Here is a 22,278-nt window from a genome sequence, read left to right on the forward strand (position 1 = left end):
CGTTCACACAGCACATAATTCCGGGAAATTATCGGTAATGTTACAACTTCTTTGACATCTGCCATCTCTTACTTTATGCTGTGCTCTTCAGGGCCATTTCTCCTCTGTTTTTGAGGTGGTGTGCATGAGTAATCCTTTTATATGTCTGATGTTGTCCAAACATAGTGAACTATGTTTGATCAAACAAAAGAATAGTGAAATATGAAAACAATGATCGGTCCCTGTGGCTTGTACAGCACCTCTCATCAGTTGGAATACAATAACTTTTGCATAGACCTGTGGTGGCTAACCCTGTTCCTGGAGATCTACCTTCCTGCAGATTTCAGTTGCAACCCATATCAAACACACCTGCCTGTAATTATCACATGGTGTTCAGGTCCTAATTAATTGCTTCAGGTGTGTTTGATATGGGCAGCAACTGAAATCTGCAGGAAGGTAGCTCTCCAGGAACAGGGTTGGCCACCCCTGGCATAGACTATGGTAGAGACATTTTTCTTTTTTCCTATGATTACAGACATGTGCAGGAACCACCAAAATTAATTACAGCAAGCTAGAGCACACAGAACCTAAAAGATACACTTTCAAATTCGAGTTTATAAAAAAAAATACAAAAAGCGCCTCTTTTTTAGGTGTTTATTATAACACAGTGTAACAATATGTTACAACAGACAACATATACAGTTATTTTAAACACTTTCAATTATGTTTTATGAAAATGGTTTGCTTTAAAATTATACCAAATTTTTGCATTTACACCTCTGCATGTGGATTTGGGAAGCTTTTAAATTTGGGTAGGCATAATCAAGGCGGAAATCCCAAAATAACAGCAGAGTTTAACTGGTTAATGTGCATTGTTGGCGCGTTGCTATTTTGAAGAACTAAAATAGGCTAAAAGTCCATAGGTCTGAAGTCTAGCGAAAAACGCGTTAGTTATACGCATATGCAGGTCCAAAATGCTTACACATTGCTCAAGACAAACATGATCAACAATACACAAATATCTTTACATTTGAAAAAATAATAATTAATGTTATAAAAATTGTTATTCTCTACATACATATAAAAAACAACTCCACCTCCATGCCTTCTTCATCTCGTGGGGCTTTTTTTCAGTTTACTTATAACAATTAGCTTTTTTATAATGTTATTATAATTAGCAGTATTATTTATAATACTCCAATAGCTGGTGTGTGGTGAGCGCACTGGCGCCGTTGTCCTGTGGCTGCCGTGGCATCATCCAAGTGGATGCTACACACTGGTGGTGGTGTGGAGAGACGCCCCTCATGATTGTAAAGCGCTTTGGGTGTATGGCCATACACAATAAATGCTCTATATAAAATACACATTACATTAACAAAAATACATATTACATTTATTATAAGCATATTTATGTTTGTTTTATTAAAAACCTATTTAGATTTGTCCACCTGTCAGGTATTGGAGACGTATTCATCACCATATGGGGCATTAAAATAGGATGTGTGTTTGGATATTACTGTTTTTTGACCACACTTTGTTATTATTGTTCATTTATTTGTAGAACTGAATTTAGAAATAGTTTTGAAACAAATCGTTGTGCTTAACGAACTTAATTAAATATGTATGCTAATGGATGTCTTCAGTGGAGTGCGTACAACACTGTTTCCTTATCCACGAAAGTAAAGTTGTAAAATAGAGTAAAAGGAAAGTATAGAGGTCGAATGAAAGAGACTTATTCGTTATCCTCGCACTGCAGTTTTATTGCTAGTGAAGTGTTCAGTTTTTCCTTTTATAAAGTATGTAAATAAATAAATAAATAAATAAATAGCAAAGTAACTCTTAAAAGGAACATGAGATAAGACTGATTGGTTTAATACACACCCATAACTCATGAAGCGAATAAGCACAACCTTGTTAGACCATGCATCAGGGTGCAAAGCATATTTTTCTGTCTTTAAAGTGCTAAGTGCTTAATGCTTTTGCGCCATGCGCTTAGGACTTAAAATGCGTCTAGATCATTAAAATAGAGCCCAGACAAGGAAGAGTGCACCTTGCATTTGTTTCGTACAGATTACAAAACCAGAGAACAATTGTTTTTGATGTATTCGACAAGTATTCAATGATAATCCAGCATGTTTAATGACCCAATAGCAAAGCAGAAACTTTCATAAAAAACACACTGATCCAAGACCCTCTTCCAGAAAATAGTCAGTCTTTAGCGATTGTTAATTGACTCCATTAATAGAAGGCAGGGCTTCCTCTGCTAGAGCATCCATACTGACTATTGCATTTTTACCTATTAAAAAATTAAGAGTAACATGTCTTGTATGTTCTATAGTCTTTGGTTAAGTATGGATTGTTTGTTGTGCAACCAGAATTTTGAAGTGATTCATTTTAATCTCTTTGATTATAAGTTCTCCAACCAGGAAGTGTAACCTCTGATTTGAAACAGTAGTCGTGTAGGCCCACACGGAATCTGCGCGCACAGAATTTCTGCAGATTTTTAGCCCATCATTAACTCTGTTTATTTACTTGAGTAAATGTGTAAATCTGCATTTATTCAGTAATTTATTACTTTTTATTTATTATATTAAGGTTTTAGTTATAATACTCCGCTGGATACTTCCAAAATAATTCCTCAGAAATGCGCAGATTTTTATCAAAATTCTCTGCAGAAATAGCAAAAATAGCCCTGGTCATGTGCCATTGCCAGAAGTTACCAAGAACTATTTGTATTCTTTATTAAATTACCTATTATTTGTATTTTAATGTCTACCCCAACCCTAAAACCAACCATCATAGTAAAAGTATTGTTCATATTATTTAATAAACTAATCATTATACAGTATTTTTTGACATCTACTCCTACCTCAACCCTCACAGTACTGTAAAAATATGAATTATTGTTGTACAGCATCACATAAGTTATGATATATGTGATCTAGACTTGTCATGTGTGGCAAAAGATGGATATAGTAGGCTTCTGATGTGATTGTAAAATTTTCATACAATGTACATGTAACTACTCCATTAGGCCAGAATAGATTCATATGGCTCAGATATACTGTATAGACACATTTTTTAGCAGTGGTAAAGTAATTACTAATTCAAAACAAGTCTAGCTGGATGCAGCCAGAGACAACAGTGAACTACATGCTTTGCCTAAGGGGGAAATAAATCTTTATATCAGTACGTGACACACATTTGTCATTCAAAAAGGGAGTGCTTGCTTATCATTTTAATGTTGAACTCTGTCCTAATTCCAGAAGGTTATTGTGAATCCTTGGAATTCTGTGCTAAGATGGCGTAAAGTGAGAATGGACTTTTGTTTTTATATCTACTGGACTTTCTCGTTTTCTTACTTTCACTGCTGTCACTGTCACTTCTCACTGTCGCTCTCACCATCATCAGAATCTGAACATGCCACTTCAACATGCTCAGTCCCCAAAAATTGGACTTCATGTGATGGTGCAGAACATGACGTACAATCTGAGCAACAGTGGCCTTAGATTGGTGATATTTCAAAGTAGACAGGAAGGGGTTCAATAGTTTTAGGAGAACTTTGATAAAAGGCTTTGATCCACTTCAAATGTTGACTGCTGTAATCCTGGCTGTGTAAAAAAAAAAAAGTGCATCCCATTTAAGGATGCATGCAAATGTTGACTTGCTTGACTATGTTTGTTTCAGGGCTACAGTGAGATGTCTCATAGCTTCAGTGGTCTGAGGAGAGTCAGAGGCGATAACTACTGTGCCCTGCGTGCTACACTGTACCAGGTGCTGGCAACCAGCACAAACATGCCCACCTGGATGCAGGACGAAAGCTTTCTATTGGTAAGGAGACCTGAGGATTCTTATGGAGCTCAGTTGATGTCTTTGAATGTTATATTAGGGCTTATTCATCTTTGGGAATGTGGCCAGCTATGGAGTAGTTGTTTTTTAGTAATTTCATTTTTATTATGATTATTGTGATTGTTGTTGTTATTATTATTATTATTATTAGTGGTGGTGGTTGTGGTAGAAGTAATATGTACCTAATAATAATAATAATAATAATAATTCCTTACATTTATATAGCGCTTTTTCTGGACAGTGCTGGAAGTGCTTTACACATTGGGCTGAATCTCCTCATCCACCATCAGTGGCTACATGGCTAGAGAGAGCAGAGAAAACTGCTGTAGTGAGATTTAACAAATGTAATTCTCTGGGTTTTCATTGGCAGGACAGTGCATTATCTATGAGACATTAGCCCGTAAATAAAGGAGCACAGCACTTTTAAACTCATTTCTAAAGTTTGACCGTTGTGTTTTACCATATTTGAATCCATTTAGCCAGTCAGTGGGTCTGGCAGGAGCACGATTAGCTTAGCTTAGATCATTGAATCAGATTAAACCATTAGCATCCCATTCGAAAATTTCAAAAAAGATAATTTTCCAATTTAAAGCTTGACCCATCTGTAGTTAAATCTTGTACTAAAACTGACGGAATATGAAATGTTGCTATTTTCTAGGTTGTTATGGCTAGGAAGTATCCTCTCATTCTGGCATAATAATGAAGGAACTTTGCTGCCATACCACAGGGTAGTTCTAAAATGAGCCCACTTTTTGCAGTGGAGTGTTCTATTAAACAGAGATTTTGTTGTAGCAGAGAAACATCTTAATTTACCACTGATGTAAGAAAATACAGTGCTGGACGAATATCTGCAATCCCCCCAACCCCCCCAAGATTACAAATGCTTTCTAGCTCAAATTCTCAGCTGCGAATTATTCTTACAGTTGCCAGAGAGTATTGAAACTCGGGAGCATTTGATTGGTGGATGGGTGTTTCCCCCACAATGCAAGTTGGGAAGTGAGGAGAATTCTGTGGAGAAGCTGAAATATTATTTGGATCTTCTTAAAACTCAGGTAAAGCTCTGTTTTCTTGCTTTTATTTAGAAATGCCTAAATAAAATGAATGTGTTTAACACCAACCTTAAAATCGCTATGCACTGCCACTAGTTTAAGCTCTAGTTTTAAACATTTGTTAGCAAGAACTAATTATTTAAAATATAATCATTTTGGGCATCAAGATTATTTTTGTCCGCATTTTAATAATTTAGTTAAAGTTGTTGTTTTTTTTTGTTGATATTATTATATAATTTTAATCCAGACATGCTCAATAATGTTTATTACTGGTGACTGGGCTGGCCAATCCTGGAGCACCTTGACTTTCTTTGCTTTCAGGAACTTGGGTGTGGAGGCTGAAGCATGGGAAGGAGCGCTATCCTGCTGAAGTATTTGCCCTCTCCTGTGGTTCGTAATTTAATGGGCAGCACAATGTCTTGATACCTCAGACTGTTGATGATGTCATTCACATTGCAGATCTCTTGCACGCCCCCATACTAAATGTAACCCCAAACCATAATTTTTTCTTCACCAAACTTGATTTCTGTGAGAATCTTGGGTCCATGCGAGTTCCAATAGGTCTTCTGCAGTATTTGTGTATGATTATATGCTGAATGACTTTATTCAATGTTATTATTTCACCCATATTTTGCCATTCTGTTTTTTCATATATATTTTTAAGCGTTGAAGTGTAAGTAAATAGGTAATTAAGTAAGTAAATAAATAAATAAATAAGAGATAAAAAAACATCAAGGCGGTTATCTTTTTTAATAATGTATGTTTATTTCTGAAATCACTTTAGACAAGTAAGAATAAGTAAATGAATACACTGGAACGTACAGTGTAAGATGCATTTTTTTCAGTAGGTTGTACTGTACATAACTTCACAACAACACACCACTCACATATTAGAGGATTAGTAGACTGTTAGATTAGGGTTAGTCAATAAATAAATAATGCGTAGCACGATCGCCTCACAGCAAGAAGGTCGCTGGTTCGAGCCTCGGCTGGGTCTGTTGGCATTTCTGTGTGGAGTTTGCATGTTCTCCCTGTGTTCGCGTGGGTTTCCTCCGGGTGCTCCAGTTTCCCCCAAAAAAGTCCAAAGACATGCGGTATAGGTGAATTGGGTAGGCTAAATTTTTCTGTGTGTGAATCAGTGTGTATGGATGTTTCCCTGTTATGGGTTGCAACTGTAAGGGCATCCGCTGCGTAAAACATAATCTGGATAAGTTGGTGGTTCATTCCGCCGTGGTGACCCCAGATTAATAAAGGGACTAAGCTGAAAAGAAAATGAATGAATAAATAAATAAATAAAAAAGTCATACTTTTATCATTTTTATAGACAGTAGGACGTCTGTTAGGAGTTCAACAAAATCAAGTGTTGGCAGATTTTAAGCAGAAAGTCTAGCAATGACTTGTTTGTGAAATGTAGTTCCAAAGTTACATAAATGTAATAGAATGTGGAAAGGATGTGAAATGTGAATGTTTTATCCAGTAATGTACAGGTCTTTATGGAGTGCTTAATTCTGATTAGTCCAAGTACACTACCTGACAAAAGTATCATCATTGATCTCAGTTGTAAGAGCAACAAATAATAACTGTTTAATCATCTGTTGAACTGCATCCCCATCATCACAAACACTGCAGAAGACCTATTGGAACCCACATGGACCCAAGATTCTCACAGAAATTAGTCAAGTTTGGTGAAGAAAAAAATCATTATTTTGGGTTTCATTCAGTATTGGGGCATGTGAGAGATCTGCAGAGTGGATGACAACATCAACAGTCTGAGGTGTCAAGACATTTGTGCTGTGACATGACAAACCACAGGCGAGGGCAAATTCTTCAGCAGGATAGCATTCTTTCTCATACTTCAGCCTCCACATCAAAGTTCCTGAAAGCAAAGAAGGTTTGGCCAGCCCAGTCATCACACATGAACATTATTGAGCATGTCTGGGCTAAAATGAAGGAGAAGGTATTGAAGATGAATATAAAGAATCTTGATGAACTATCGAAGTCATGCAAGAACGCTTTCTTTGCCATTCCAGATGACTTTATTAAGTTCTTTGAGTCATTGCAGAGATGTATGGAGGCAGTCCTTCAAGCTCATTGGAGTCATACACAATATTCACTCTTTTTCCACTGCACCCTGACTTTATATTCTGTACAATACATTATTTCTGTTGAGTGACAAGACTTCTGTCTATGCAAAGTGAGACCTTACTGTACTAATTAAATAATTAAAAATCAAGACATGATCAGATTTTATTTTGGTAAAATAAGCATAATGTAGAAGGGCTTTACCTTTCATATAAGCCCCTTCACATACCAAATGATCAACTTAATAGAAGTCAAGTTATTATTTGTTGTTCCTAAAACTTGGATAGGGGATTAGACTTTTGTCTGGTAGTGTACATAATCCCCTACTCTAAGTCAATTACAGTTTTGACAGAACTTTGTGTGGTTATGAAAGTGAAAATATCATCAATGTTACTTTCTTCTCATGTATTAGTGTCTTTATGTTTTGCATATTCAGTGGAGAGCAGCAGTGGCCTGTGAGAGCCCAGAGGAGAAGCAGAGTCTCTGTGAACATGTGTTTCAAGGTGGAGATGAGGAATATGGTCTCCTGGAAGCACTCAAGTTCCTGATGCTGGCCAAAGCCATTGAGCTTCATCGTAAAATGGTGACAGATCAAGAAGTGCCTGTGTTCTGCTGGCTTCTCTTTGCCCGCGACACATCAGAAAACCCACAATCCCTCCTGGCCAATCACCTGAGCCAGATCGGCTTCAGTGGAGGAGTAGAACAGGTATGACCGCACCGGCAAACTTAATGCAGTCTGTACAGCTTGTAATAATAATCCTATTTTGTTGTTTCTTGTCAGTTGCACATGCTCACATAGAACAATCTCAGTTGTCAGTAATGTTGCTGGATAGTTTGACTTTGTACAATTGTTAAGAAAACTCAGATTTTGATTTTGAGGTCATCAGTTTGTTTGGGGGCAGCAAGCTGCATTCACGCACGTGTGGTGTATGTCTTGTTCCAGAAAGAGTATGTCTCGTTCCGTGTGAGTCTGGTTCCAGAAAGATATTCCTTTTCTATCTTAGAAATCAATTTTTAACAATAACTGACAAATACCATTACTGGCCACTTTGTTAGGTACACCTGTTCAACGGCTTGTTAATGACAATTTCTAATCAGTCTATCACATGGCAGCAACTCAATGCATGTAGACATGGTCAAGACAATCTGCTGCAGCTCAAACCGAGCATCAGAATGGGGAAGAAAGGTGATTTAAGTGACTTTGTACATGGCATGGTTGTTGGTGCCAGACGGGCTGGTCTGAGTATTTTAGAAACTGCTGATCTACTGGGATTTCCACGCACAACCATCTCAAGGCTTTGCAGAGAATGGTCCAAATAAGAGAAAATATTCAGTGAGCGGCAGTTCTGTGGGTGCAAATGCCTTGTTGATGCCAGAGGGCAAAGGAGAATGGCCAGACTGGTTTCAGCTGATAAAATGGCAACAGTAACTCAAATAACCACTCGTTACAACCGAGGTATACAGAAGAGCATATTTGAATGCACAACACGTCTAACCTTGAGGCAGATGGCCTACAGCAGCAGAAGACCACACTGCTAAAAACAGGAAACTAAAGGCTGATTTATACTTCTGCGTCAAACGCCCGCGTATGCTACGGCGCTGGCGCATAGTCCTTCGCCGTGGCCGTCGGCGTAGCTCAAAAAATGTAACTACACGTTGCAACGACGCGTAGCGCAAGGTCTGTGATTGGTCTGCTTGGTAGCGCTGACGAGTCTGGGCGGGACTGAGAGCCATGTGGAGCAATTGTTTACAAGTGTGGAGTCCTGTGAAGTAGCTCCGGATGGAAATTTTTGTTTTGTGTTTACCTCATAGTCAAAGTTGTTGCACGTCCGCCAGTTCTTGCCTCAAAATGAGCGAGTTTGAGCCACTTGTACATCCCGGAAGTGTTCAGGAAAACAAAACAACAGCGAAGAAACTCGACACAGAGAAACATTTACAACTCACTGCCAACTAGCGTTGCGGAAGTGTTAATGCAGACCAACAGAGACAGTGCGCAGAAGTATAAATGCACAGCTACGCGCGTTGCATGCGCCGTGGGTTACGCCGGTCACTTGATGCAGAAGTATAAACCAGGCTTTAGGCTACAGTTTCTCACAGGTTCACCAAAATTGGACAGTAGAAGATTGGAAAAAACATTCCCCGGTCTGATGAGTTTTAATTTCTTCTGCGACATTTGAATGGTAGAGCTAGATTTTGGCATCAACAACATGAAACCATTGATCCGTCCTGCCTTGTATTAACAGTTCAGACTGGTTGTGGTGGTGTAATGGTGTGGGGATATTTTCTTGACACACTTTGGGCCCATTAGTACCAATTGAGCATTGCATCAATGCCACAGAATACCTTTATGACCTGCTGCCTTTATTTATTAAGCTTTATATCTGCATTCCCCCAACTAAACAAGGCATCTGTATATGGATGACTGAAGAAACCCGGTCCTGCAGTATTTCTCTGAAAGTGGAAGGAACATTTTGAAAGGGTATCAAGCCACATGTCCACCAAAGCATTTTTAAGCTGCTGAAAATATCAGTGTTTTCTGAAAATGTACAACTGAGAGCAGTCCTGTAGTACACCGTTTAATGAGACACTGGGGGAGATTAAATATCCACAGTGCTGATTTCTGTTTAGTATTTGTACTGCCCTTTCTCCACTGGGATTGGACCGCTAGCTCATGACTTTTGTTATTCCGATTGAGTTATGTCTGGTTACAAGTGGATTTCTTGGGTTCAAGTAAGCCAGGGATGTCCAAACTCAGTCTTGGAGGGCCTGTGTCCTGCAAAGTTTAGCTCTAACATCCTTCAACACACTTCCCTGGAAGTTTCTAGTATACCTAGAAAGATCTTGATTAGCTGGTTCAGGTGTGTTTAGTTGGGTTAAGAACTAAAATATGCAGGACACCTGCCCTCCAAGACATAGTTTGGACACCCTTGATGTAAACAAAGCTATTGTTTGTCCTCAGATCACAACATTTGTGGCACTAATTATGCATCACTTGCATTATCTGTCCACAAAGGAAGTAAATCTTTTTGTGAACCAATACTGATTTAGCAAATCATTCCTCTCCTTTTTACATGATCTAAACCCCAGGTGTCAAATCTTGTCAGCTCTGCACAGTTTAGCTTTATCTCTAATTAACACATCTGATCTTTATCACATCTGATTAAACTAATTGAGTCCTTCAGGCTTGTTTGAAACCTACAGGTAAGTGTGTTGAAGCAGGGTTGGAACTAAACTGTACTGAGCTGCGGCCCACACGGAACTGGATTTGACACTTGTGATCTAAACCATGCGTAACTTTTGCAAAGTTAGAGAAGTTTTTAGGAAAAATTACTTGTCTTGGGTCTTTAACCAGATTGTTTTGGGCTTGTACTCAGCCCTCACCGACTGTTGTAAATCCGTAGATGTGGTGAAAGCCTGCATAGCTGTAAGGGATTAAGAAAGGTGGGTGGGTGAGTGTATCTTTTAGTTGACTTAAATTACCTTTGAACACAGGAGAATAGAAATACCCAATATGTACATTTATTTTTTGCAGGGCATTTACCTGTTAACAAAAACAGCCATCTATTTGTATGCTAAATCATTAAAATAGAGCCTACTTGTACCTTTTTGGTTTACTAAAGCGTGTTCATGTAAACAGGAAAGCAAGTCATCACTGCAGTTTAGAGTATGAGCGAGTGTGGTTTGTGGTGTGTATTGTTCTTATCTGTGTTGGATGAGTGGCCTTGGTGAGCTTTGCTCCAGATTCCCCCCACCCTTTTTGCCCGCTCTGAATCTGGTATGGTCTTCATTGTCTTTTGTGTCACTTGATTCCGCAACCCTGGATAGTCCTTTTTCTTGACACAAGTGACAAGTTTCGGGATCAATCAAAGAAGATCTTTGTCCTCTACTGCACCCTCATCTAACAGCCTCTGTTGCTCACTTCTTGTAAACTTTTATACAGGGTCACAGCACCCTTATGTAGCTTTTTCTCATTTTTGTGCCAGACTTTTGCCCCAACTTGAGCATCAGCACTCAGTCTCTTGCAAAGTGGGGCTGAATTCCTGGCAATACAGTTCAAGATCTGTAGCTATTTTTTCTTTTGAGCTTTTGGGATGAGACAAGTGTCTTACAGCCTTTTTAAAAATGTTTTTCTTGACCATAGGCAAAAAAAAAAGGACAATTCTTTGGGGAAGCGCCACTTAAACCATTGGGGAAAAAAAAAAAAACATCTCTGTTTTTCTCGAGTTCCTCTTCATTTTAAGTTACCCAACTTCATTTTTCTTCTTTCCAAAGAGGCAGATCTGGTTGATAAGATGTGCTTCAGTTTTTTTTATAGGTAATATGAAGGATGTTGTTGTGGAAGCTGCTTTGGTGGCGCGTTTTGCTCAGGCTGTTTGTAAACTCTGGCTTGGCTTGTGTTGAGCAGTGGTGGTGATGCAGATGTGATGTTACGATGGCATCAGCGACGACAGGCACGTAGCCAGGGGGGATTTAGTTGGTTCAGAAGACTCACCCCTCACTGACAAAGGTCCAGAATTTGTCCCAAACGTGAGCTCATTTGTCCTATTTTGACTGCTACCCATTGAAAAAGGCTTAAGACCAAGCGGAATCCTGGTGTGACTTCAGCTAATCGGTTTTGACCAATGCAAACAATAATTTTTTCAAGAGTCCAACATTCAGCTGTGCAAAAAAATATCTGACACATGCAAAGACATCTTTCCCTACTGTATTATTTTTAAATGGAGAAAAGATTTGACAAGTAACTTTTATTCTAAATCTGGGACATTATTCTTGAAACAAAAATGACCAGTAAAAAAGTGTAAAGCATCAAAGCGACTCATATTAAAATCAATTTGAATACTATTTTGGCTTGTGTGTTTATCGGTGAATTTTCAGATGAACTACAAGAGATGCTAGAAAAATTGTGAAGCTCTACATTATTAGGCTGGCTTGTGTAGCAAGCCAGACTATTGTTATCCTATTTTTCTTCTGAGACTAAAAATTAAACTCTATCTCCTCCTAGAGCTTTCGAGCTATGACCACCAAACTCACACCAGACCTCCAAACTGGTCTGACTCGGGTTGCTATATCTTTTCGGACTGATCCGACTTTCGGTTTTCCGAAAAACGTCCCGGGACCATCGGAAAAATCCCATTGACTTAACATTGCACCAAACTTTGTGAGCTCATAACTCTACATCAGACTGTCGCACAGACTTTGAACTGGGCTCATTTAACTCAGACTACCAAACTACCTATAACTGATGAACTTTTAACTTTCTAGCCACACCCCTAACAACCAGATATGGCCCCCTAGCAACGGTCCCATAGACTGCCATTATAGAGGTTCAGATTGATATCGTCATGCTGCAGTGTGATAGAGACATGGGTGTTGCTTTTAACTGTTCATACTGGCAAGAAGCTTTGATACATCATCAGTCTAAGCTGTCAATCAACTCCATAGCAACAAAACAGACTAATCTAGCAACGATATAACAGCAGCTATATCTATCTATCTATCTGTATCTGTCTGTCTGTCTGTCTGTCTGTCCGTCTGTCCGTCTGTCCGTCTGTCCGTCTGTCCGTCCGTCCGTCCGTCCGTCCGTCCGTCCAGTAACATGCTAATTCAGGCTAGAATCATGCTTACAACATGTTAATTCATGCTAGAATCATGCTAGTGACATGCTAATTCATGCTAGAATCATGCTAGTGACATGCTAATTCATGCTAGTGACATGCTAATTCATGCTAGAATCATGCTAGTGACATGCTAATTCATGCTAGAATCATGCTAGTGACATGCTAATTCGTACTAGAATCATGCTAGTAACATTCTAATTCATGCTAGAATCATGCTAGTAACATTCTAATTCATGCTAGAATCATGCTAAGTCATGCTAGAATCATGCTAGTAACATTCTAATTCATGCTAGAATCATGCTAAGTCATGCTAGAATCATGCTAGTAACATGCTAATTTATGCTAGAATCATGCTAGTAACATGGTAATCTATCTATCTATTATCTATCTATCTATCTATTGTCTGTCTATCCGTCCGTCCGTCCGTCCGTCCGTCCGTCTGTCTGTCTGTCGATCTATCTATCTTTTCATACTTTTTAAAACTGTTTAAACTAAATAAACTATTAACATCAGACGTTCACAAGCCAGCCTCAAAGTTTGTCCTCAAACTTTAAGAATCTAGTTATTATTATTATTAATATGGTTTATATATGAAATGACCAAATTCTGACTGAGGAAAGTGAATTGTGCTGGCCGTTGGCCAGTTTGTTATTTGCCTGTAAATTAAAATAGGCTACAGTTTTTAATTTAAAACCTTTTATTTAATGATATTTGATGAAATAAATTTGTATTTTAAAAATAAATATATCACATTTTATTATTCTAAATATTTAGGAAATAAATTTGGTTATGAAGACCATACGACAGGCTAATTCAGCTAAAACAGTGCTTAAAATGTCACTTATATTCAGTATTTATATTTCATAATTAAGTAAAAAATAGGCAAATAACTGCAAAATAGTCAACTTTTTAAGAAAAAAAGAACCACTCCTTTCACCAGGCTGGCTACAGGCCTGGATGGTAATACCAGTTTTTGGTTTCGACTCCTGGCCAAACCAATACCAGCAATTTAACCTTGGCCCCTGCAGTTTTCTAATAGGACTAAGACAAGACAATTCTGAGCAGCATAATCTGTTTTTAAACCCCAGTTAACATTCTTTACTCCAAACTCACCTAATAACTTTAGTCAAATGTCTAAAATGAATCATTCTGTGATATGATTCCATAATTGTGTGATTACTGGCAAAGTCCCTTTAAGGCAAGTCTTTTAATTCGACAGCCATATTTGAATTGCCTTTTGGGCAGTATACTCAGGCATTCTGTCTAAATAGGGAAACATCAATTCATTTATTTTTTTCTTCTGCTTTTCCGGGGCCGGACCGCGGGGGCAGCAGTCTTAAGAGAGAACCCCAGACTTCCCTCTCCCCAGACACTTCCTCTAGCTGCTCCAAAGGGATCCCGAGACATTCACAGGCCAGCCGAGAGACGTAGTCTCTCTAGCGTGTCCTGGGTCTTCCTTGAGGCCTCCTCCTGTATTCAAAAACTTGTTCTTTTGGTCATGACCCAAAGCTTATGACTATAGGTGAGAGTAGGAACGTAGATTGCCCGTAACACAAACCAAAATCCTACTCCGTTCATAAAGGGACGAGACAGCCCTTAACAGAGTGCCTCTGATTTTAAAGCCATGAAGAACAGTTGATTCATCTGCGGATCATTCGTATGTCAGCTCATAAACAGACCAGCTGATCTTCGTTACTTTAAAATGCTCCAGTGTCCGTGTATCTGTAGTTTACACTAAGTGAACAGCAGTGAGCAATTGATGACCTTTAAGGCCAATCACAGTCATTTCTGTTGAGCACGAGAACATAACAGCAAATGTTTAAGATCGCACTCGATAGCGCTCAAATGTTCAAAAATTTCAGTACCGAATTCCAGTATCATGACTACTCCCAAGAAACAGTTCCCCTCTACCTTGTGGGATTTGTGAGAGACTTGTCCTTGCCTCACAAAGTCAGGGAAAAATCAAACCTTAAATTTCCAAATCAAAACCTAGCAAATGTACCCTTTTAAACAAACTGGAATTTCAAAATCAATCACAACATTTTCAACTTGCTAACTTTGATTCATTGAAATACTGACAGATTTAGCCCTTGAGTGTCAGTCCCTTTTTGGTTTTAGTGTTACATGACAATGCTTTCAGCCAAAATTTGGAAGCGTTTTGCCTGTTCAATTACTTGGTGCCATTTTTGGGAATGAAGACATACATTTAAAAATGGGTTTCAAAGTCGATGTTTTTGAAAACGCTGTCATTGATGCATCCGTATAAACATCCAAAAATGAAAGTCTTTGAAAATAATGACGTCACGTCCATGCACATAGTAAGCTGTTCAGGGGTCTGTAGATTACAAACAAACATACAAAATCGCACTATATTTTATCCTAATGCATCATCAGCAAAGTGTGGGTTTACTTCACATTATTCCCAAAAGTAGATACCCATCTTACACACATGGCAAATTATACATGGATACAAGCACTGAGCCGCTGCTGACACATTGTCACTTCCCTGTAGGTACTGTTTATTAACAAGCTGACAGTACAAATTCTGATGTGGCATACACAATACAGCATTTTTTGCCTGTTTCTTGGACATATGTAAGCAAGCATGAATAAGAAAATAATATGATTAAGGTGTTTACATGAGCTGCTTTTTGAATGTTCCATTCATGATCCTGTTTTACATGTTATAGAATATAATTTGATTAACTTCGTTGTGTCATCACGCTATCCACAATTCCTCTGGAGTTTCATGTAGTTTTGGATCTTTCATTTTTAATTTGCGGACTTTAACTGCAGTTTGACACTTTCATATCCATTCGGGAACATTTCCTGCATGCCCCCATGACAAACAAATTATTAGATGCAAGTCTGAACTGCTTGCATAGTGTTGTTTTAAATGTGTCTGTGGTCATTTACTGACTCGGTAGGTGCAGAGAATAGTGTCAAACAAATAGTGTGTTTAGACTATCCTGTCGCAAAATGCAGTGAAAAGTCCAACATGATGGTAATAGTTTGATTGCAGTGTTTACATGTCTTTACTGCACTTCAATTATGCCACTAAAATCCGCATACTCCACATGTCTTCATTTGATTTCTGTTTAGTCTGAATATGACTTTAGTCAGATAAAGGTCGTCAAAAATCACTGTTTACATGGTGGACTCTTAATCATAGTACTGTCGATTAATGTTGTCCATGTAAATGTACTCATTGTGTCCGTGAAAACATTCGAAAATGAAAGTCTTTGAAAACGATGATGTTACGCGCATGCATAGTAAGTTGTTTAGGGGTCTATATATTAAAGTCATTTGCAAACAAACATACAAAGTCATGCTCATGCTCAAATTTTTCCTAATGCATCATCAGCAAAGTGTGGGTTTACTTCACATTATTCCCAAATAGCAGATATACATCTTACACACATGGCAAGTTATACATGGATACAAGCACCGAGCTGGCAAAGACACATTGTCACTTCCCTATAGGTACTGTTTCAAGCATTTGCGTTAATAGCAGGTTTGGCATGCTGTCCCGGGAGAGAACCCTGAGCTCAGAGATACTTGAGCCCAAGGCTCTCACCCAGTCAATAGGCATATAAGGGGATGCAAGATCAGGTAGGTCTTGAGAGCTCCCCTTAGAAAAGGAAAAGGTAGGGTGTAAGGGGGCATTCTTTCGAAATGAAGGTAGAGCAGTAGGGAAACAAACGATTTGGAAAAAAAAAAAAACAGTACAGGGTTTTTTCCCTACTTAATACTATATACAGCTCTACTGTGCTGCTGTGCAAATAACAAAAAAAACAAAAAACAAAAACAGAACCATAGAAAACATAGCTACATTGTCAGAGTAAAAAAGAAACACTTAAATAGTAACAACAAAAAGTTTGTAGGTTTGAAAAGAACCACATTGAATGTAAATATGAAACATGATATTTTATGTCACAATTACAGTGTTATAAGTAATCCTGTACACTACAGTTGTGTGATTTATAAACAATTAAATCAGCTGTATATGTTTTAGTTACACATTTACATGTATTGTGCACAATTATTAAAGATATCTAAAAAAAAGTCTTTCATTCCACGTAAAAAAAATCCTACACTTTTTCTTTTCTTTCGTTTTGGCTAAACTTGTTTTACTAAATATTAAATAAGGAGATGAAAAGGAATAGACTATAGATATGAGAAGCAACGAAATAGTTTCAGAGTACTGTGATGAAATGCTGGTTAAACATATAGATGTAAACAGTCATTATAACAGACCAGAACGCAGGGCTAAATGTGTTATAACGTAAATGTAAAGAAGAGAGTGTCGTGTAATAAATTCTGAAGTGAATATGAGGTGGTTTCACTTTCGAAATGCAGTAAAAATTCGTCCCATTTTAGCTTTTTTAATTCTTTTGAACACATTCAAGTGCTGCTTGTCAATTTGACAAGGCTTCTATGTTTGTTCTTGCTGTCAATTGCGGAATAATTGATCGATTAAAGGTTTCTGATAAACCGTTGTGGCAGCTTCTGGCGCTGTGATGTGCGTGCACTCGAGCAGGATTCATATTTGTCCGTAAAGTCAGATTTCGATACAAGACCAGTACTGCATGTTCCTCCATGTCACATCAGTGATGGGTCGTTCTTGATAGAATCGTTCATTTTGAACAAATCATTTGTGTGTTTGGAGTGAGTCATTCATTTGTGCATTTGCACATTTGTGCAAGCGGAGCTCGCTTGCTCATTGTTACCAACTTAGCAATTTTGTTGCTCGATTTAGCAGCTTTTAACACTACCCTAGCAGCTTTTTTTTTTTTTTTCAAAAAGCACCTAGCAACAAATGTAGCAATTTTTAACATTCATTTGGCTACTTTTAGCAATTTTTAAAAAGTGACTCAAAAGAGCAGTGGCTGTTGGCTTCACTTAGTAGAGTACTTGCTCTAGTAGAGTATTGTTTTTCATAACTGTTAATTTACTGATATTTGTTAGCACATATAATTGTTGGTAATTTAGGTAGCAATAAATTCCAACAGTGCTATAATTGTCACTTTCACAAATGTGTTATTTTTTACAAGTTAAAAAGAGTAAGTACACAAGCTGTGATTGTTTAAAAGAATGTAACTGTTTCACATTTAAAAATAAAAAAGTCTTATAAAGAAAGTGTTTTACTTTTACAAATAGTATACAATAGTCACAACTATTCACCTTATTCTTCGCCGACGAGCGGGCGCAGCCATTTGAATCTTTAGCTCGAGACTTCCGGTCTCATTCACTTCCATTCATTTTTAGACATTAAAAACTGCTTGTTTCACTGTTTGATGTTGCAAACTGATATTTCCTTCCACCTTCCTGCAGATTTCAGTTGTAACCCATATCAAACACACCTGCCTGTAATTATCACGTGGTATTCAGGTCCTAATTAATTGGTTCAGGTGTGTTTGATATGGGTAGCAACTGAAATCTGCAGGAAGGTAGATCTCCAGGAACAGGATTGAGCAACCCTGTTCTAAGACAATCACGAAAACAGGCATTTTAGAATAAGGTCAATATGTTCATGCAAATCTGAATGGACATATTTCAAATAATCTTTTTGCTGAGATGGCCAGTCAATTTGAGAAAACAGTAATTATTTTGTATACTACATAAAGATGTAGTTCTGAGTTGTGATTACGCAATGATGCCATCACGCAAAGTAATATGTCAATAAGAACCTATTTATTATGCATCTGGATGTAATGTCTTAATATAATACACGGCTCCTCTGAGAGTAGAGACATGACAGGCTTACGCTTGTCAGATACTACGGGGTGATGTCACTGATATGCGAATTATTGCATGACGTAATCTGGCAACGGTTTGCTACTTTTCAATGAAACTAGTTAACAATACTGCGCTTGCTGCCTTAGAGTGGTCTGTTTCTCACAGAATGCACACATGTGGCCTCAAACCAAATCGATATGAACAATATTAGATAATACCTCATCACGTTGGGGAATCATATCGATATATCCCCAGAACTTGATATACCGCAAAGCCCAAAGTGTGGGTTAGACCTTTCTTTTGGAGGCAAACAAGCCATTTTTGGGACTGTAGCCTGCTTACGGCATTCAAAGATGCAAAAAGCCACAGCTCTACACAGTTTATCTTTAACCCTGATTAAACTAATTGAGTTTTTCAGGCTTGTTTAAACCTTACAGGTGAGTCTGTTGAAGCAGGGTTGCAACTAAACTCAGCAGGGCTGCAGCCTTCCAGGAACTAAGTTTGATGCGCATCTGGATTCAGCCCACTTGATGATCATACAGAAAGGGAGATACAGAGTATGCAAAGATTCATCTAAAGAAGGGTGCCCAAACTCTGTAATGTTGGGCCGGTGTCCTGCAGAGTTTAGTTGCCAACCTGCCAGTACATATGCTGGTTAATGCTTGAGTAGCTGTCCAATTGGGGTTAGAGCTGTACTCTGCAGGACACCATGTATTTACATCTCGTTTGTTCCTCATTTGACATATAATAATATATTGTTGTTTTAGTCCCCTGAAAGACAACAAACCAAAATCTAGTGGGGGGCTAGGGGGGAGCACATTCTATGATTGATTTATTATAAGGGACCCCCAAGCATTCAAAAAAATAGGGTGAAATATTTTTTCCCCCTAAAACAAAAATTCATGCCATAGAGCAGGGATGGGCAAACTCAGTCCTGGAGGGCCGGTGTCCTGCACAGTTTAGCTTTAACTTTAATCAAACACACCTGCTAATAGATTTCTAGTGATCTTGAAGACACTGATTGGCATGTTCAGGTATGTTTGATTAGAGATGGAGCTAAATTATGCAGGACACCGGAACTACAGGACCGAGTTTGCCCCCCCTTGCCATAGAGGGTTAAATTAGAAAACTGGTTGAAATGAATGTATTTTTACTTTGTGTGTTGTAGGTAGAGATGTTTCTGCTGGGCTATGCCTTAAACTACACCATTCAAGCCTTCCGTCTGTACATGACCGACACAGAAGAGTTTGTGACGCATTACCCAGATGACCACAAGCACGAGTGGCCATGTGTGTGTATCGTCACGGAGGACGATCGCCATTACAATGTTCCCGTCAGGAGGACTGTTCAACACCAGCACAGAGATGATTCCACAATGACCTAACGGCAGACACTTCAGAGAGCAAAGCTGATCTACAAAGTGGCATGACGTTTTGTTTTCTGATTTGATCCGTTGCTCATGCAGTGAATGAACACGAAGGGAATTTACAGCAATCTACCAAGATCAAATTGCATGCATAAGTGCTCAGGTTTTTTCCCCCCCAAATGAATCACAGAATGAACATCTGTCTGCCAGGAAACGCTGTGATGATTAACACTGGTTAAGAAAAAAACAAAAAAAACCTTACTGCCTTTCTACTGTAGCTATGATCTTTTTTCCCCCACTGTTGGAAATTTCTTTTAAAAAAAAAATACTAAAGAGTTTACAACAATAATTTTAGAGAATTTTAATTCAAAAGAATGTATTGTGGGTTTAGTAAGGGAAATGAGATAATGGTATAATTACTGTAAGTCAATTAGTTAAATTTTCTATTATTTCAATATATAAAATTTCTACATAAAAGTCACTGGCATGGATTCTGCAAGACTCATTCTGAAAGCGTAGCCCTATATAAGAAGCTTGCGAATTATGTAGCCAGATGTACGTATGGCTGTATTTCATCTTAAAAACGAACGCAATGCGGCGGTATGACGCTGTTCCTTTTTGCGACTACCAGCTGACCGCTTATTTCTGTATGGACTGCTTTCCTGTGGTGGAATTGAGATGCATAGAAGAGTTGACTACGACGACGGCGTTCGAGTCTGGTAAAGAACGATTCCAGAAAGCGGGTAAGACAAAAACAGAAGCCAAAAAAATAAATAAACAAGTAAATAACAGGGTGAGAATATAGTGAAATCTAAAAACCTGATAAAAATTAAGCAAGGACCTTTCTTTTTCTAGATTGCTTTTTAAAATTGTCAGTTGGGTTTTGGAAATGGGGTGGGCGGGTCAATCGGTGCTTTTAAAAATACTATTGGTTCGGTTTAGGGAAGGAGAAGTGTGGGTCAGTCGATCCATCACTTAGTCAGTTTGTCAAACAATCAGTCGACAGCGGCCTCTGGTGAATTTACGCTTAAATAGCATGCGCAAATGGCACTTGCGAAATAAATTTGAGATCCTAAAAAAAAGTGTATCTCTGGTAGATTTACATGAGAACAGCAGGTGCGAATAGCACTTGCGAGAGAAATTTGAGATCTGAAAAAAATACACAGCATCCTCTGGTGAATTTACTTGAGAACACCAAGTGCGAATGGCACTTGGGAGAGAAATTGAGATTGAAAAAAGCATACACAGCGTCTTCTTGTGGATTTTTGTGAGAACAGCCAGTGCGAATGGCATTCGCAAGATAAATTAAAGATCTGAAAAAGCGTACACAGCGTCCTCTGGTGGATTTACGTGAGAAGAGCAGGCATGAATGGCACTCGTGAGAGAAATTCAAGATCTGAAAAAGCATACACAGCGTACTCTGGTGGATTTACATGAGAAGAGCAGGCACAAATGGTACTTGCTGAGAGCTCAAAAAGCATACACAGCGGCCTATGGTGGATTTACGCAAGAGCAGGCACAAATGGTACATGAGAGAGAAATTTCAGAGCTCAAAAAGTGTAAACAGCGGCCTCTGGTGAATTCGCAAAAACAAATATAAAAAAAAAAAAAAACAGCTCCTGGAATGTATTTTGCGCACTCCAGAAATGTATATAGCGGTACGTTTTCAGAATGAGTCTGGCTTGGGATTGTGGCGTTTACAAAACAAAGACTGTCAAATATCCTTAATCATATTTTTTTTATACTTTTTAATCATAAACGGACACACTGCGACAAATGTCTAATACTGGTTTTGATTGACACTGCCATGTAGGGGTGTGTGATATGTATTGTCTAAGATCATAATTATTGTTTTAATGTGCAGAAACATCAATCCTTTTCTAAAAGCATTTACTCAATGCTGATGCCAACTAAGAGTGCCACCATTAGTTATAAACATCTAAATCCCATACAGGAATATTTTTGCTTTCATTTTTAAAACATACCATCTAAAGCACAGATGTCAAACACAGTTCCTGGAGAGCAGCTCTGCACAGTTTAGATCCAACACTAATTAAACACACCTGATCAAACTAATCGAGTCCTTCAGGCTTGTTTGAAACCTACAGGTGTGTTGAAGCAGGGTTTGAACTTAACTCCAGGAACTGAGTTTGACACCCCTGATCTAAAGAAGTATCGCAAGCAAGAATCCCATTTGCCAAATATCAGAATGCAAATCTAACTGTGATATATTGAGTTCATACAACAGTTCAGTAAAATGTTAATACTGAGATTTTTGTCAGTGAAAACAACAGTGTTTGGTTCATGAATGAAATCCGACTATTCATTATTAGTCAGTAGCTATGTTTACACCCAAAGTTACAAATTAAATTTATGCGCAAAACTGCAATGTCTCATAAAAGACGTTCGAATAAAGCAGTTTCCATCCGATGAGTTAAAGAGAACAAATTCATCACTTTTTTGCGCATTTCCAAAATGTATGCTCATCCTGCTGTTACATGCACAAATCCAAAATCCGCATAAAAATAGGTGGATGGAATTCTAGATACTGATAATAACATCCATTAATAATATTCTATACAATCCATTTTAAACA

At 38.2% G+C, this 22,278-nt stretch overlaps 1 protein-coding gene across 5 annotated transcripts in view; it reads left to right on the forward strand.

Moving 5' to 3' along the window:
- Window positions 1-20,031, forward strand: part of LOC100001665 — a 42,810-nt gene extending 22,779 nt beyond the window's left edge. For all 5 annotated transcript variants that reach the window (XM_087309302.1, XM_087309303.1, XM_087309305.1 and 2 more), the window contains 4 exons: window positions 3,667-3,810; window positions 4,752-4,880; window positions 7,396-7,665; window positions 19,485-20,031. In XM_087309302.1, coding sequence (XP_087165428.1) covers window positions 3,667-3,810; window positions 4,752-4,880; window positions 7,396-7,665; window positions 19,485-19,700 — 759 coding nt within the window. In that variant the 3' untranslated portion in view covers window positions 19,701-20,031. The remainder of the gene's footprint in view (window positions 1-3,666; window positions 3,811-4,751; window positions 4,881-7,395; window positions 7,666-19,484) is intronic.
- Window positions 20,032-22,278: the final 2,247 nt, after the last annotated feature.

Source organism: Danio rerio, chromosome 24 (genome assembly GCF_052040795.2).
Source record: "Danio rerio strain M-AB ecotype USA chromosome 24, GRCz13ab, whole genome shotgun sequence".
Lineage (NCBI taxonomy): Eukaryota > Metazoa > Chordata > Actinopteri > Cypriniformes > Danionidae > Danio > Danio rerio.